Source organism: Brachionichthys hirsutus, unplaced genomic scaffold, assembly GCF_040956055.1.
Source record: "Brachionichthys hirsutus isolate HB-005 unplaced genomic scaffold, CSIRO-AGI_Bhir_v1 contig_858, whole genome shotgun sequence".
Lineage (NCBI taxonomy): Eukaryota > Metazoa > Chordata > Actinopteri > Lophiiformes > Brachionichthyidae > Brachionichthys > Brachionichthys hirsutus.
Genome location: NW_027180637.1, coordinates 1 through 18330, shown reverse-complemented (window position 1 = coordinate 18330; position 18330 = coordinate 1). Strand labels below are relative to the sequence as shown.

Genomic DNA, 18330 nt, shown 5'->3' with positions numbered 1-18330 from the left:
CAAAAAAAGGAAGAAGGAAGCGCTTCTTTTTTGCTTTGTCATGTGCAGGTGGTTTAGAATTACCAAAGTGATGGGATTTATGCTGAGTTCTTTCTGGCAGGGCAGCGGAAGTATTCTCTGAAAGTACTGCATAAATGTGATCATAGTTGGGTTTTCCAATAAAGCAAAAGCACATGACCTCATTATTTGTCCTTTGGTGTGCTGAAGTTAATACTAGTTCCTATAGGTACAGCGAATTATTTCCCACACAGTGCGGTGTAATTTAAGAAGTACAAGGGATTACGGCATTGGGGGAGTGATTTAGCTTGTTTTAGTAACTGGACAGACCTGCAAGTCTGGGAGATTTCTCCCAATTTCACTCTACATTCATTTTGACCCTTGGCTGGTTGTAGAAATGGGACTGCAAATGGAGGATTTTGACCTGCTGTCATGGAGCGACATCCACTGCAGCTGCCCTCCTCGGGGAAATGGAATTGGCAAAAGGAAGCACCTCTAATGTGTTCACTGTCCATGAACACTGGACACTTGGATTGTAAATCCATTCAAAATGCATTTTTAAAACGTTAAAACATACCTGGTGTGTTGTGTTGGAATTTCATGTTCATGCACAGCAATATATTGCCATATTGCTGACCTGACATTTTGTGACTGGCTTCCACTTAGTGATACGATATTTGGTTTCTCTCAATTCACTGACTACAGCTTGTCATATACTGGCCAAATTGCAAAAATGATTGCCTTAAGTAGGAGTTTATGGCAAATATTGTGTCACTTCCACAAGCTTGTTCTAGCTCCAGCTAATCTGATTGGAACAGCCAGACCATTCGTCATGTGTTTTAACAAGGTGTAGGGTTTCCCATAGTTCTAAGCTGTACAGCGACACGGGCCATTTGAAAGTGTGGTTAATACCCTATGGGAGAAATGACTCGTTAAATTAGCACCTAATGCAGGCATTAGCAGGACGTTGCCACCGGTGGAATGCCTTTGATGGTGTTGCTTTTGAGTAGGTCCTAATTCAGTTGAAGAAACTTGTCCATATGGATCTTGGAATATTATGCACACACATAACATTCATTCATTCATTTTCTTCCGCCTTTTTCTGCTTTTGTGGGTCACGGGTGTTGCTGGAGCCTATGACTTGCTATGGGCGAGAGGCGGGGTACACCCCGAATGCATCGCCAGCGCATTGCGAGTCCACATGGAGACAGACAACCACTCACGCACACACTCATACACCACAGACAATTTGGAACAACCAATTTACCTAAGCTGCATGTTTTTGAATAAAGTACTGGGTTCACGCACATAAATATTGTAATGCTAAAAACAGATTGTGTCTAAAACCTTTTAAATTGTACTTTGCTGCTGTTTCTGTGCTATAAACCACTGCTGTGTGCCAAGATGGTGAATGACAAGTTACAAACATCACAAAATGCAATATTCCTTAAGAAACAAGTTGTTGGGGGTGTTCCGTAAGCCGATGGAATTGTCCATTGTGGAGTGATATTAGTAACCCTCTTAGGCAAAGCTACTCTGTGGGCTGGCCCTGAGGGCTCATTTCAAGTGCTTAGCGCTCGTTTGGAGCTTTGTCACCCCTCACCCTGTTGCCAGCATGGCCCCAGCCCCTCTGGCGGTAGAACAGAGCTGAACCGTAGACCTCTACCCTTGCCCGCCACAAGGGAGGCAACACTGACATCACAAGTCTAACACACTCACACACACAAACACACTCGCTCAAACATTGTGCACTCATTCAATTGTACCACCCACCCAATGAACCACAACCAATGGTTTATTTTCCCGCCGTCCACTCCCATCCAACCACCCCACCCCTCTCTCTCTCTCTCGCTCTCTCATGGTTTATCTTCTTTCTCCACCCTCGTGAAGGTTGCCAGGCAGCAGAGAAAGACTTCACACACATACACCCCACTATGCCTCTGAGGGTTTTCCGGATGTCCTTGTTTACATCATGGAGTGTGCAGGTCGTAGGGAGGCAGATTCAGAGCCTCCCTCGGTATGTGTCTAAGTCCTAAACTGACCTCCATTACTTTGGAGTTAATACAGGTGTTCATGGTAACCTCGCAGTTGGCCCGTAATTACCAAAATAAGCGCAGAGCACTTGGGCTCATATTTGGGCTAGAACATTTTACGAAGTTGTTGGCTGTCGCTTACATGTGGGATGGTTGTTGACTGCTGGCGGACTCTCTTTTCCCACTGCGTGTGTGTCAAATCAATCGATTGGTTTTGTGTGCTCCTCCCTCCAACTTTGATGTCACCATTGATTGTTCTCATCCGCCCCTGAACTCAAAGGTTAGAAGAGCTGAGTTGCCTTTCTGGATTGCTTTGACCTTCGTTGTGCACATGCTCAGTGGGTTCACCGAGCCCTGTGCCAAAGAGACAAAGCTTAGCCAGGCCCGTGGGTGCGAAACAGCCAGACAACAGTATGATGTCTTTATTTATTTATTTTTACCAGGATGATGTATATGTGATTGATTTTTCTCCTACCCCTCTCTCTACTGTGTTTCTGCTGCAATGCACTAAGCAGGATTGAGTCCAGGCATGATCAATGCATTGTTTTTCTTTTTCAATCACACTTGAATGAGCTGAAGACACGAAAGGTTACGCAGGTGAGGTTTGGCACGGGTGGAAGTGGAGCAGAGCTTTCGGAGGCCTCTTCAATGCCAATGTATGAGTTTGCATGGGTGTATGTGAGAGAGAGAGAGTTAGAGAGCGAGTTACACACAAAGACACGTTTATCCAACTCATTATATGCTTTTTTTGTTCTTCTTGTTGTTTTATTAGCATTAACTTACTTGTGAATTTCATGAATCTTCTTTCTTGGTGGGAATCTTCCATCCATACCTCTTTGTAACCTTACCTTTACCATCTTTCATTAAATTATAGGTCCCTCACAATGTCTCACTGCTCACCTGCCCCAGATAATCCGCAGCTGCGTGAAGACTTCTCCTCTTGTTTCCTCCACTTGCCTGACAAACGGTCCTCCAGCGCAAACAAAGGCAAACTCTTGACTGTGACTGTGACCGACCCGAGAAGCACAAGCACGAAGGCTTCTTATAAGACACAACCATCAGCAATGTTTTTAAAAAAAATGACACTCAAATTCAGGTGTTTTGATTTTTCCTGAAATAATTTAGCAAAGGGAAGAAGCAGTCTTCCCTGGGGGGGCGGGGGGTAAAGATTGTTGCGTCGTCCTGAATGATCTCTTAGTAATGACGCTATTAAATCCTGTACCCAAACACCTACTCGTTAAGATAAAGATAAGTATCTACGGGAGTGGATGGGCTCGTCTAAAGCTTCATGGCTGGAGGGGAAAAGGATGTGGCAAGCAGGGAAGGTTTAGATGCCTGGGGTGGGGTGGGAGCACATGCTTTTGTCCAGTGGGTTTCAGATGTCATGGCAGATTCTTTGAGGGGCAAATTACAGGGTTTAACTTCTCTTGTACCCAGGATTCCTGTATTCTGATTTAACTCCCTCGATAGACACTCGAGCAACACGCTACTCAGCACTATTGTTGTATGCACACTTGACTCTGGAGATACTTCAACCCCCCCTCTCACACTCTTAGCACCTCTTTAAGACTTTGTTCATGGAGTGCCATTAGTCCCCTGTCTTGTGGGTTGTTGAGAGAGCACATCAATGCAGCTGCACATAGGCTTTATAGCCGTTTTAGTAAGTTAGTTTTGGCGCTAGAGTGGGCTTTGTGCGCCGTAGGTAAGTTTTACTGTGAAACAGCTTAAATACATACTCTGGATTTAGTTGCGCTGAATCATGTGTTACAAAATAAATCAACACACATGCACATTTCAGACACACATTCTCTCTACTCATAAATAGATGCCACTGTGCCTCATACATGACTTCTCAAAGCAGCTCTACCTCATGCTCATAAACACACAAACACACACACACAGACATTCCCTGTGAGCTGTAACAGACCTAAAGCTCTCTGAAGCATTTAGCATTGTGCTAGTAGGATTACTCCAGCGCTGAGGGGAGTGATGAAGCATCTAATGCAATTTCAGCCCAACACAACTCTCTAAATAAACCTTGCTGAAGTGTAAAATCTACTGTATGTTGACCCACTGTAGCGCTTCCTTTTTTCCGATCTAGCACCCACCCTGCCTCTTTCCCTCTCTCGTTTCCGTAGAGATTGCATTTGCCTCCAGACTTGTCTGAAACGGTGAGTCGTGTGAGCAGGGGAGAGCTTGCAGGAGCAGACGCCGTAGCCTCCGCCTGTGGCTCCGGCTCTTCCGGCAACAAACACTTGGACTTCTAGAGCCACCACACAGTCGCCACGGGCAACCAACACCTGGACCGGTGCAGCGTTGCCCTCTTTACTGCAGTGGCTAGGTTGTTCCCTCACCCGCATAACGTCGAGCGAGATAACCCTGCCAGCCATTACCACCTGCCAACTTTCACAGCCAGGGGTGAAGCTCCAAACATCCACAGTACCTCCTCACATAATGGACCTTTTCTCTTTTTCTATGTGCACTCCTTTTTTGGGGAGCTGGGAAATGCACAATCTAAGAGGCCATGAGCTCACTTACCTTTTCTAGTTTATATCATCAATTTGCTTTACTTTTATTCACTGCAAGTTTGATAATTTCAAGATTTTTGAAGATGGTTTATGTTTTGGCAACATTAACTAATACATAAATCAGGTAAAATTGGAAATTGGGGTTTTGTTCAAGACTCATTTCATCTGAGCTTTGTATTTCTCTGCCTCTGTGGTTTTGAATATTTCAAAACTATTCGTTATTTTGTTTTAGTCTATTGAATAATTTAACTGAATTTTCCCAAGTTGTGGTCTAGTTCGAAAAAACAAGTGGCCACTTCTGCCTTGTTCCACTTTGTACGGTAGCATGTAATGAAATGTGCGTTTCTTGGACTATATTAAAGAAAGTGACTTCAAGTATATTTAAAAAGAAATTCTCATTATTTACTTTTGATTGCACCTTAACACCAGCTGGGCAGGAAAGTGGACTAAACTGGGAGGGTGTAAAGTTAGCATGTTGGTTATGAGACTCATTTTTGATCTGCCTCACTGGTTTCAGGTTGGAATAGGTATGCCGCATTCTGACCTCGGGACTGCAGCGGCTCACCTCCACTGAGCTAAGAGAGCTGAGCAGGAATGTGTGCAGAGGGTAGGAGAGCTGGATTCGGGTGCAGGCTTCACACCTCATCAGGCAGGTTTGCTGGATGAGCTGCTTTGCCATGACAAGCCCAAAAAAATAAATTAGGTCAAATGGTGACATAGAGAAATGGAGAAAAAAACAACATGAAAAATTAAATGTTTCATTTTTGTTTTCCCAAATCTACTCCTGATGCCAGTTTGAATATTTCTGTCAGTGAAAACTGACAGCGTTGGTAACCATCAGCCGAAGTGTTGGGAGAGATTCTCCTGACAGTTTCGTGTATGAACAGGATGATCTCATATCAGGTGTACGAGAGAAAGAGGTGACAACCACGGGTCACCTGTTCAGGTGAATTAGGATTTATTTGTTGTTGTCCAGATTAAAACTGTTGCTTTAGAAGATGTGACATATTCAGGGTACACTTTGAAAATAAATCAAAATGCAACAACTTCATCCCGGCTTTTGTTTATGTTGTCATACTTTTACTTTCCATATCTCTGTGTCATCCTGCTGCTGATTATTTTTTCTTTTTTTTTGTTCACCTATTTCAAACTTTATTATTATTTTAATCGTTGTTGTTCTTGAAAGAACAATCTATTTTTAATTAGCTTCGTGTAATGTGCAGCTTTCCCTGCACAATATTTAAAATACAGCTGCTCATTTTTTCAAATTAAAATAAACATTTAAAACATGCCTCCTTATCGCTGATTAACAATAATTTATAAATCAGCTGTACATGGATGAACAGCATGAAAAAGCGAAAGCTTTTTTCATTTTCAGCGATGAGGAAATGTTACTTGATTTTTGCGTAAAGGCAAAGAATTTAACCGTTGATACTGAGCGGGCTAACCGTTAGAATATCTTCCTCTTCTGTGAAAACTCTTATTTCTGGGTCAGGATTGTTTACTCATTAAAAACTGATCAAAGTTTCAAGGAACTTTTTAACGTAAACCTTTATTGCCTGACTTTATTCAGAGTGAGAATGACATACAAGCCTTTTCATTCCGACGCTGTCTATTATTTAGATTTCCGCTAATTGCAGTCTTTCTTGCATGTTGAATCTGTCTTTCGCTCTGTAATTATTAATGGTCCTCCACTGCTTCTGCTGCTAATGCCTAACCAGCTTTCTCATCCTTCCTCTCAACACAGTGTGTCCTCCGCCTGTAGGATAAACTGGATTAAACGAATAGAAAAATTGCATTAGCCCCGCCCCCAAAGGTATCCTGTTAAAAGTTTTTTTTTTATTAACCTCCAATCTTCAAAGATCTGATTGAACTCATAAATATTGAGATGTCTGAATTCACTGAAGAATTTGTATGATATTTGCTGTGCTACCTGCTGTGTGAATGTTACCTCAACTCACTCTCTCTTGGACATCCTTTCCTTTTTGATGCTCTCTCATTCTAACACACCCCCTCTAATCCGCACACATGCACAAGCCCCCACCCTTCCCCCCCGCTGAGGCAGCAAGTGAAGCAAAATAACTCACTCTGCCACACAATCCCTCCTTTGCCTCGCTCTGGGCTCTGACTTCTTTATTCCGTGACTTTTCTCTCTCTCTCTCTTCTCTGTTCCCTCCTCCTCATTGGTCCTGTATTTTTTTTTTCCTTCATACTGTCGTAACTCTGGTACAACAAGAGCCAGCAATTGTGAATTGCTTGACCTTTTTTATTGTGTCGTGGTGTTGCGCTGTGTGGTCTGCGTCAACCTGGTTCAACCTCATACATCAAGGAAGTTTTGTAAATGTGGACGTCTTTGTTTGTAAGGGATCGGAGGTGTTGGGTGTATATTTATTACAAACCCTTATATTGAAATTGGCTCAATTCGATTTGCTGAAATGTGCTGCATTATGTTGACATTTTAGAAGTGCCTACTTGTGCAGCAAATACTGACACAGCATTGAACAAGCAAAAAGGCTTTCTTTAAGACACAATTTTACTGTACAAAATGTTTTATAGTTTTCACAAAATACATTTAGAAACCTCCATTTTAAATAAAATTAAATTGTAATATTTAAGAGACAGCGTGTAGACGTTTTATCTTAGAAGCATTGCTCAGACGTAAACCCAGTGTGTCCATGTTGTACGTACACACTGAAATCAAAATGCAAAACTCTAAGAGCATGACAGATGACGCTAGAAAAACCCTCCCATGGTCTTCCATTATAAATAAGGACTGCGGGGTTCGGCTGCAGTCGTCCAAACTTGAAGCCAATGTAATCGAACAGAACGTGTTTACAAAATTTTGCAGCACAATACTAATATCTTTTAAAAAAAACACTGTACTAGATGGAAATACAAAGGCTTTGGTCTGTTTTACAATCAACAATGATTAAATCTGATATGTACTTGTAAACAACTGCCAAACACTGAAGTTTAAAACTCTGTCAAGCAATGTTTAATCATAATTATAGGAATTAAATAGTTCTAGTTGTACTTGTTTTTTTTCTTGACCATAGGACACTATAATACAACTATACCTAAGAGACAAATCGTACCTGACCCTAAAGAAATTGTTTTTGTTTTTTTTATGATGCATGGAACATGTATAGAATATTCTGGGGGGATATAAATGAAATCAACTTTTATTGGAGAAATCTTTCTGGAAGATTTCAAGGGAAGACAAGTACTTTACATTTTGACAAACAAACTGGATTATATCGAAGACGCAGTCTACCATTTACAGACTACAGGTTTTCTTTTACACCTGTTTTCCACATTTAGTTCTTCATGGTAATCTAGAGTCAATCCAACCACTGCAGCGCGGGGTCCAAGCTGCGTTGCACGTCACACCATCTTAGCAAGCGTTCGGTTGTCGAACCAAGTTTAATAAACCAGCAAACGCAGGCCGGTCTGTGTCACGGGAGTCGAGACCACAGCCTCAGTGGGTGGATCGAGTTTGAGTTTCCACTGCTAAATATCCATTTGTAAGAAATAAGACCAATAAATATAATTTTTTTCAACACAGTAAGAGTCTTCCCTCCACCTTTTTGTCTTAAATGATATGCGACAGTGTCCAGAGACCATGCAAAGGCTGGTAGAAAGTCTCCATATAAGCAGATTAAAAGATAGTCATGGCAGAATCTCTCAGGTTCTCCTCTCTCAAACAAACACAAGACCAACATGGTTTTCTAGCAGTCCATCTATCAGTACTTGATCTTGGATTTTCATATTAACATACAAATGGCCATTTACTAACACACCAGAGAAAAAAGGAAACAATGACTGAAGATGGAAATAGGAAAAAAAAAAAAAAAGTTTTGTTCCAAAACAAATTTAACACCGGGCACTTTACAGAGGTCCATTTTTTTCAGTCTTTCCATCATTGTTCTCTCTTCCAAGTCCCTGTTTGAATGTGCCTATTGAGCTACAGAACAGCGGACAGTCCCACTGGAAAAGCAATGCCCGGACGTCCCAAGGCACTCCCAGAGTCTCTCTCTCTCTTTGTCTCTTTCCTCCTCTTCTCTCTTGTCCTTCGCCTCTTCTCAAACCTCTTTCACCTCCTGTACTCTCCTGTGCCATGTGTGTGTGTGTGAGGAGCACTGCCGGAGGGCGATAGTGGAGTGGGTGGTCACAGGGTGAAGTAGCTCTTCTCTCTACTGTAGTCTTGACCAGTACTGAGACATGTCAGACTCACTCCCGGGGACTTGGACAGGGACAGACACTCCAGGAGAGATGAGTCCTGCAGAGACAAGGAAAGAAAAAAAAAGTCACTAAAAACAAAAAAGACCCCCAAGAAGTCAGCGTGCTTAATTATGTGAGCAGATGCAGCATGCACAGTTAGTGTGACAGCTAACATGGGTTAGCCTCATAGCGCAGAGCATTGTGCTTTAAATGGCTGCAAATAGGTAGACATGCAGTGAAGCTGCAATGAGTCACAATGTGCTGCACATGGCTGCACAGTAAAAGCCTCGCGAGCTCGATAAATTGAGGCTTTGGCAATGGCATTTAAACACAGAGCGTACAACAGCAAATGAATCAAATTAATTAGCAATTTAGCACAGAGGAAATGTGCTTATGCATGATTAACTCTCCATGACTATAACTGGTATATATTGCTCACAGTAACGGCGTCCTAATGGGCTGGAGTTGTGGGATTGACACGACGGCACAGAGCAACGATGAAATGCGCTTTGTTTGTGCAACATGCGCAGGAAAAAAATGATATGGAATGTATAGAGGTATTGATCTGCAGTTTTAAAAGCCAAGTCTCCCAAATAGAAGGAGAGGAAAAGGAAAGCATCAAAGCCCGAAAGATGGCTGAGGTAGTACCCCCGAAGTTACAGGTAAGGTGGCAGATATTTCAGAGTGCACTTTTTGTTATAGGCTTAATTCCCAAGCATGTTGGTAAAGCATGAATTTCTGCCTACCTGTTGAGGTGGTACCAGAAGTGGTCATTGATTGGCTGTTCATATGTGCCTGCATATGAGGGGGCGTGTATGTGTCGTAGCTCCGCCCATTCACAGGCGGACTGGTAGGCAGCATGCAGGAATAAGAGGAGGTCTGGCTGGGCTACAGATGGGGAGAGAATGTTACATTAGCTTAGCCAACCAGAATTGTTGTCTGCAGGTCTGTAATCTCTTGAAGACAGGTGTGTCTTCATTTTTATCTCTGAGAAAAGCTGCCCCTAAAAATAAAAGTACTTTTTTTTTTTTCTAGCCTATGAATCCACCCTTATGTGGCATCAATCATGATTCAATGTTACACCAGATGTGAACTGGCTGCGTCACGGTACTTACTTGCATAGGTAGATTGTTTGCCATGGTGAAGCTGGGCATGGGGGGCAGCGCGCTGTAGGTGTTTGTGAGCGCGGAGTCAGGTCTCCCCAGCATTGACCCCGAGGTGAAAGACACTGCGGATGAGAGTGCGGTTTAAACCATTAGCATTAAATAGTGCGCGTGTGAGGCGACGCCTCGTCTGACAGATATATGAACATGGATGGGGGGGGCTCAGGTGCGCTCAATCATCTGTCAGAAGAAAAGCGCCGGTGCTTTGAGACCTACTTTCCCTTTTTCATATTAATCCGCAGGCTGCCCGACCGGTTTAATGTATAATTACTTACATCATTAAAATGTAAAATAATGACTGGCGTAATTAAGTACGTCTGTGCGTAATCCTATCACCAATGAATAATACTCTAAGGGGAGGGGCGTGTCTGCGCAGACACCCACCCGGCGTGGTGGGCTGTGGGATGGCCTGGTAGACGCTGGTGCTGAAGCTGCTGCTGATGGGGATGTGACTGGAGGCGTTGTTGGCCTGCCGGCGCTGGTTCCGCAGCTTCTCCTCTCGCCTCCATTTCGCTCTCCTATTTGAGAACCATACCTGACACGAAAGTTTCTTATTAATTCATCATTGTATTTTATTTATTTTTTTTAGTTAGGAGCAAGTTTTGAAATGTTTTACAAATGTGGTGCACCAAGAACTCACCTGTATTCTCGCCTCTGGCAGGTCGATTTTCGCTGCTAGTCGCTCTCGCGCGAAAACGTCTGGATAATGAGTTCTTTCGAATTCTGTAACGCACAGGAAAAGTGTCGGTAAATGAAATGAATTCAATAAATCAGGTCGGGGTTTTTTATTTATATACAAATGTGTCTCAAATGAACTAAAGATAAAAATATACTAAACTTGATCAAAGAATTAAACTACAACAGATGAAATTAAAGCGTTTCACTTCAGTAAAATGTTAAATAAGGTGTGTATAAATGCCCAAAGGACCTTTTTCCAGAGCTTCTATTTGTTCCTGCGTGAAGGACGTGCGGTTCCTCTGTAGTTTCCTCTTGAGCTGCAGCCGCATCTGCGTCTCCTCCGAATCCTCCCCGTTGGAGCTGATGGAGTTTGTGTTTTCTCCCGCGCCGTCTTGCTGCTGGCAGCCATCTGTACCAAAGAAAATATAATGGAAATATACATTCAATTAAGCTAATTGAATAATGAATGATCTGCTCTCTTGTAGTTGCAGTCTGAGGCAAATTGCGCTGACCGCGGCTGCAGCGTCATTAATTAAAGGCCTCCCTATCACGCTTGATTTCATTCCAAATCAGAGGAATGATTGCAATTTGCTCCTCGACGTTTCCAGATTACAGAAAGGGAACAATATGAAGGAGACCTCGCATTTAAAGTATTTATAAAATATTGTGGGAAAGACGCGTTGTGGAGGGGATATAGGGTCCGCGTATCGCTCCGCGACAATGGCGCGTGTTCTCTAAAGGTTCACAGAAATGTGACAAGATGTGGAGAGCCTCCTTTTAAAAGCCCAAACTCTCTCCAGCCCGCTTTTCGGGCAGAGCAGTCCCTCAATGGCCGCTCCCATATGGGCGTTGAGCTATTGAGGTGACCATGCACCAACTTTCTGAATAGGAGAAGACGCTTTTCAGAATGAGACAATGCCTTCACGAATAAGGGAAACCATTAAACTATGGACACCGCCAGGGACGAGCAGTGCGCCCACGGTGGGTGTAATATATGGGAGGGGGGGGGGGGGGGGGTGAGTGGGGGGGCTTTTGGGGAAGATGACAAAAGGATCCTCTCTCTCTGGCTATAGTGCTTTGGCATTGTGCGCACGAGGATCGCAGTCAACAGAGCTTTGAGTCCAGTGTGTTAACCCTGATCCACGACCATCATTAATCACGTCCCCCGGCCGGCTTCACGCCAGTCAGGATTTCTGTCTTCAATTGGAAACAAATGAGTGAGGAGAGAGCGCGCAACCCCCTGAACAACCTAAATAAGGCCCATCTATTCACTGCGCCTTCAGTGTGCAGGGCGAGGCTTATCGGCTAATGTCTGTCTTGTTGTTGGACATCATTATCACACCGAGAAGTTAATGCGAAATTAAGCAGGGGTGCGTTTCTGTAATATCACGGAGGGTTCCCCGCGTGAAGGGACGTGCATGGCGGCTTCTTGTGGATGATTTAATCCAGGTTGGTAAACGGCAATGAAGCGCTGAAAGGGTGGAACAGGTGGAGGACGGTCTAGCTGCGGCTGCAACATCCCGCTGATCAAACTGAAACTTTATTTTATTAGATAAAGGATGTAATATCTAGATTAATTTAAACAAGATTGCGTCGAAGGCCTTTTACGCCTCTCTGCAGACCTGAAAACATATAAAATGTGTCTAAATATAAATGTCTTGGTTCACTAGAGGAAACCTGACGCGAAATGTTTCTTTTTTCTCGTGCGGTAAATCGGACAAAAGGTTAGTAGGTTTGTATCCACGCTATTTGTTTCTTCGCTCTGGATAATCCATAAAAAAGCAGTGAATGTGCAGCCATTATCCGTCTGCCAGACCCAGTGACGCTCGGATGGGATTTGTTTTCTTTATGAAAAGCGCTGGGAAATAAACTCATTCTTTAGTATCACGATGTCTCAGCCAGTGAGGCGGAAAAGCAGCAGCAGCAAAAAAAAAAAAAAAAAAAAAAGGATACCGAACCAATTGCGGCACCTTTCAGCTGCTGAGACCGGATCAAAACACTCTTGAGAAACCGCTTAGAAGTGAAAGAGAAAGTGAGAGACTAAATCCTACAGACGGGGTTTGGAGCCATATAGCCAGCGATCAGTGAGGAGTTTTTATTCGATTCACTTTGGATAGAGTTGTCTCCTTTTGGGGCCCTGTCACCTATTATCTCTGCTTAGTCGGCCGTCAGGTGGAAAATATTGTTTCGTTGGCCTGGAATTAATCACAAAGTATTATTATTATTAATAATAATAATAATAATAATATTGTGGTGATAATGATTAAATATTAGATAAATGTAAACAGACAGAATATATGAAAGGTGATAATGGCAATCGAAGTGAAAAAAAATTGACACTTTAATTTATATATATATATATATATATATTAATAATTTGTGTCTATTAATATAATTGTTTCTGCGCTATTACTCATTAATAACGGCTCCACGCGTCCACATGATCATCAAATATCCACCAGCACGTTTCCAAAATCAAACGTAATGCGCTTCTTGTTCAATGGATTCATTACAAAAGTGATGATTCTTCGGGGAAGAATCTGCTCGCGTTGGGCCTGTCGGAGGCCACGGAATATTTCCACAGGAGCCGTTCCACACTCCTACATGTTGCCACAATGAGAGACAAAGCTCCCTCTAATGAGCAATTACGCGTGGACCGTTCCCATAACCAGTTTACTGCGTGCGTGTGAGAGAAAACATTCCTATATACTAATATCCCGGCGCGGAGCTCCACAGCTCTGCCTCCCCATCCGACGCAGGCTGTTGGATGGACACCTCTGCTGAAAGGGCGAGATGCTGTCACGCACATCCACGTCTGGGACAGTGGAGGCTTTCAAACTGCGTGCTTGGCCTTCCTCTATATCGACCAGTCTAAATTGGGGGGTCTTGTTCAGGGCATCGACGCATGCCAATACACAATCCTGCAAACAGCCGTGGAGCGGAACGCGCAAAGGTGTAAAACTTAATATTCAAACATGACATTTTGTAGCTTCTGCAGAATTCAAAGGAAACGACCATTTCGAAGATGTTTCGAGCTGCTCGTAACTGTTACAGATGCATCCTGCTTCGATTCGACCTTAAACCCGCGCGCGTGCGCGCGTCAAGGCGTCTGAATTGCCGGTGTGATAATGAGACTCACCTTGGTTGGGCTGCCCTGGCACTGATGTTCCGGGGTACCAGCCGGGCCGGGTCCCCCAAGTTCCTGTCTGACCGTTGAGCATTCTCAGCTTGTCATACATGCCATCTGCGCCCATCTGTTGCTTTTCACTAGCCAGGTTGCGGAGGACTCTGTTTATCGATGACACCTGAATGACAAATTACATATGGCTGTATTAAATATTATAGGATCAGATGGAGCGCCATAATCAGTGCGCAAAAGTTATAGGCTGCACAACAACGGCAGCAAAACCAAAGAACAACGCGCAAACTGCAGATAAACCTGCGCAGGAAGAGGTTCGAGCAAAACGCATATGGTGGGATAAGGCTCCTGTTAATGTACTGTGTGTGCGCGTGGGGTCAGTAACGCGCGTTGAAACGCGGCGTGCTTTAATAAGACTGAATGGTTCGTTGCGCATTTCCTTTTTCTCCACTGCTTAAGAATTATTTTTTTTCTCGTGCGGTAAATCAAATCGTGCCCCTAACTTCCGGCCTCTATACTCACGCTGGGGATGTTGTCGTTGGTGCAGACGCCGTCCGACAGAAGCCTGTCACGGATCTCCCACGCAAAGATCGACGGACACTCTCGCTTGTACTGCGCGATTTTCGCAACCACCTCCGGCGTGGCGACGCGGGGCTTGCTGCCGCCTATCGCTCTCGGTCTTATGGAGCCGGTCTCGTAATATCTGCCCAGGATCTTGCTCACGCAACCGTTGGACACCTGGATAGAAGACAAAAGACACAATTCACATACATTATTTACGACTATTATCGGAATTTCTAAGATGACGTCAAATAATTATCACCTTTTCACTGTCCAGCACTTGGACTTCATCATGGGTCTATAAACACAAAAAATATGCCTTGAATATTACATTAGGCATTTCTTACAGTGGGTTCGTTCTTCATAAGAGCAGTCAGATTACTTTCCTTTTTGTCTGCCTTATTTAATTTAGTAAATAATTTATTAAATACTTATTTAAGTAAAAAAATAATAATAATAAATACTAAATTGTTATTTTAATCGCTTTAAAAAAAATCACAGAATGCAATATCCCGGCTGGGAAAAGCAAACAGGGTGTGGAAGTCCTACCGGGATGTTGTCCTCTTGAAGTTCTCTTTTAAAAGCAAATAAATCAAAGTGCATGAAGCCGTTATCTGTTCGCGAGAGAGTGTGGCTGTCACCTGGAGTATCCTGGAGATGTCGCAGGGTCGAGCGCCGCTGTGCGCAAGTTCAACTATTTTCTGCCTGGTGGAATCCGGCAGCGGTCTACCGTTAACAAACACGCCACCAAGCTGGTTTACGCCACTGTGACCTGCGGAGACAAACGCGTTGGAGTTATCACAGCGCATGTGATGCCGCAAAATGATTTTTAAATGAATGGCGAGGAAGATGAGAGAAGCGCTCAGGATTTTAGGATGAAACAGAAACGCGATGTTATTTATGTTGTTTTAAAATAGAGCGCACCCTCATTCCCCTCAGGGGACAAACATCGCGCTGTCATTCCATAAAACACGCACAGCCATCAAAAACATCACATGAATCCATCAAAAACATCGATTTAATTTTTGTTTTAATTACACCTTTGTCCATCTTTCGCCCTGAGGTAACTCAACCTGTTGTCAAACTGGCGCGTCTCATTCTTAAAAGGTTCTCACGGATAATCCGTCCGCTCCGAGCTGCAACGATCATCAGCACCAAAATCAATAAAGTATCCTTAAAAAAAAAATCACCAGTGACGAGCGACAATCACATCAACACCAAAGCTGCAAAAATGAACAAAAGTATCGCTGAGTGGAAAGTGACATTAAAAAAGGAAAATGTTTTTAAAAATTAAAACAAATCGCATCCGCCTGGACACTAAACCTAAAACAGACATGTTTGGGTAACGTTTTTAAAATGATGCGTTTTGCAAATCATCCTTAAATTGTTCTATATCATCCCCGCAAAGCAAAGAATAAACCCGCAAACCTGGAGTGGAACGGGAGAGCCGACTCCCCGGAGTGCTTCAGCTGCGCGCTGCGCGCTGCGTCTCCGCTCTCTTCCCTTCCCTTCCCTTCCCCTGCGCTGCCGCCCGGTGCATTGACTCCGGGAGCAGAGGCTCCTTAGCAATAAATAAGCTCCAAATATAGAAGAGGGGGAAAATATGATGAGCCTGCCTGACATTTGTCTTTAAAATAAAGCTCGCTGCACGTCAAGTTTGAGCTTAATTTCTGGAAATAGGCGGAAGTCGCCTCGGATCATGCATGGGGGGCTAATTGAAAAGATCAGTTGGAGCACTTGTGGCAGGCATGTCACTTTATGACGCCGCTCTGCTTTTGAAAATCGCATCGTCACGACAAATAGTAGTATGATAAAACGAGCCTTTCTGTCTGCATTTGGATATCACTCAGACAGAATTGGACGCTACTCGTTTACCCTCCGAGGGAGAATTCGTTTTAAGGTGGCCGAGGGCTACGCGCGCTCACGCAAACGAGGGCGCGCCTGGATTCTTAACATATTAAAAGTGACATGTATTTTTTTTTTTTTTTTTTTTCCCTTGTTTGTATTTGACAACAAATGCTCGAAGCCACTGCAGTCCTGCTGTTTGCAATCGGCAGGCGCGTCACTGCGGAACATGTCTCTGGTATAAAATCGATTATTTTATAGGAAATAAATGATCAAAAAGGCCCATTTGAAAATGACCCTACTTAACTGTAACATATCCCCGTTGGCCGCTATGCGTAATAATCGTCCAACGTGGAACTGATTGATAGTAAACCCATTATCATCCCTCCTGCGCTTTTGGTAATTCCAGGATTAAGTGGAATTAATAGACTTCTTAGGGCACAAATTGGCCGACCCGCATCTAGCGCGCCTTCCCTGCGGCTTCTCCGGCGCTGCTCCATCATCTCTGATTTATAGCTATATATCATATAAATCATCCGGATCGATAAAACCGTCAGATAATGACATCACCATCCTATCAAACCTTAAGTTAAATCTTAATCATGGCACAATTCCCTAAAGTGGCCAGAGTCGATCTGGCCCGCTGGCGCTGATTATGCGCCTTGTATTCTATTGCAAGTCGACTAATAGGAAAACATATGGTGTCAATTTGGACCCCCCCCCCCCCCCTACCACATACACCCAGGAGTTATTAGCACAAAGCCACCGAGGCCGTCGCGACCTTTAGACAACCCAAAGGGCCGGGCCCAGTGATATATCCAAGCCTGCAGGGGCGCGTCCCATTACCACCAGTCCGAGGGGTTTGGGACGCAGCCTCCACGAGGCCTCGCTTTGCTACGGACAAGCGACAAGTCACGGAAAATAAAAACTCTCCAACTGTTTGTGGGAAAATAAATACATTGTTTTCTCTATAGGGCGACCGCGTGTCTTTTTTTTTTCTTCCTCACCTCCACATATCATCCTCCAACAATCAAACTGTCACGAGGTCCAAACATTGGAGTCAAAAAGTATTCGGACTTAAATGCGCACAGATTACAGCACAAGACGCGTCATCGAGGTATATGGAGAATAATGTAATAAAATTATTCCACACACCTTCATCACAGATGTCAAACACCTCTTGTCCAGCAGCAAGAGAGAAAATGTTTCATGTTTATCCTTTTGTGTTTCAACACACGCACACACACACACACACACACACACACACACACACACAAACACAAACACACACATATAAAACATCTCCCACTATAACAGAGTCCTATAATCAACTTCATCGACCGTGATTTTGATTGACACACGCCCACGACAATATGGCTGTTAGTTATCCCCACGCTGTAAAATCAACCCGCGCCTTTAATAAAAAGTGATTCCTGCGGTAACAACAAGAGCATTTTCTTTTTCTTTCAAATTTACATAAGACGTTATTTCTATTCCTCATGTTTCATGCAAGCCTCTTTCCTACGCAGCTCATCTCGTATGCAGCCCGGCAGCAGCTCTAACGCTAATGCAGGCTGTGCAATTATTTAATACCAACTCGAGCAGAAACAAAAAAAAAAAAAAGCGCCCCCCCCCCCCCCCCCCTTCTATATTCTCTCTTTCTCTTCCCAATCTGGAGGAGGACGCCGTTCAAAATAAATACATAACTATCGATGCAAAAGAAATAAATGAAGTAAGAGGCAATCAAACGACTGATAATATCCCCCCCCCCCCCCCATGAAAAAGGAAAATGCATGCAAATGTATATACCTGCGACCCCCCCCCCCCCCCCTCCTCGCTTTAACGTGTTCCTAAGGTTACTGCATTACGTGTCAGTGGGCGTTGCTTCCATTCGACCACGTTACAACTTGCAGGCAAAACAAAACGCACATAAACAGCAACTTACTGTTCTGCATCATTGAGGCGACGCCAGACTCCCACGTGGCTTGGTTGTGGTATTCTGAGCGTCACAAGGGGGGAAGAAAGAAGCTGCTGGTTAACATCAAAATCACAAACTAATATCAGTCACTAAATAATCGTTATTATTATTTACATTTTATATTGGAAATGAATGAAAATGTATCATCTGGTCGTTCGATTAGTTTTCTTTATTATAGTAATATTAT

General features: G+C 43.6%; 2 protein-coding genes across 2 annotated transcripts in view; one reads left to right on the top strand and one right to left on the bottom strand.

The window, feature by feature from the left end:
- The window catches only part of elp4 (elongator acetyltransferase complex subunit 4), a 44833-nt gene extending 40536 nt beyond the window's left edge, over nt 1–4297 (top strand). Inside the window, exon 10 of the mRNA XM_068759339.1 lies at nt 4169–4297. Within this exon, the coding sequence (XP_068615440.1) occupies nt 4169–4297 (129 nt within the window). The remainder of the gene's footprint in view (nt 1–4168) is intronic.
- Nucleotides 4298–8751: 4454 nt separating this feature from the next.
- On the bottom strand, nt 8752–18120 carry LOC137916262 (paired box protein Pax-6-like). The gene is made up of 11 exons (XM_068759340.1): nt 18111–18120; nt 14962–15092; nt 14583–14618; nt 14282–14497; nt 13760–13925; nt 10871–11029; nt 10583–10665; nt 10327–10477; nt 9886–10007; nt 9526–9667; nt 8752–8837 (listed from the first exon to the last, which is right to left on the bottom strand). Exons 1-11 carry the CDS (start codon nt 18118–18120, stop codon nt 8752–8754), a joined length of 1302 nt encoding a protein of 433 aa, XP_068615441.1.
- Between the last annotated feature and the right edge of the window lie 210 nt (nt 18121–18330).

What these genes read in the sequence shown, in the direction of transcription:
- LOC137916262 (XM_068759340.1), bottom strand. An exon ending in GCCAGGGCAGCCCAACCAAG is followed by an intron (nt 11,030 to 13,759) that starts GTGAGTCTCATT and finishes TCTTTGGTACAG; the next exon opens with ATGGCTGCCAGCAGCAAGAC. An exon ending in AATAGAAGCTCTGGAAAAAG is followed by an intron (nt 10,666 to 10,870) that starts GTCCTTTGGGCA and finishes TGTGCGTTACAG; the next exon opens with AATTCGAAAGAACTCATTAT.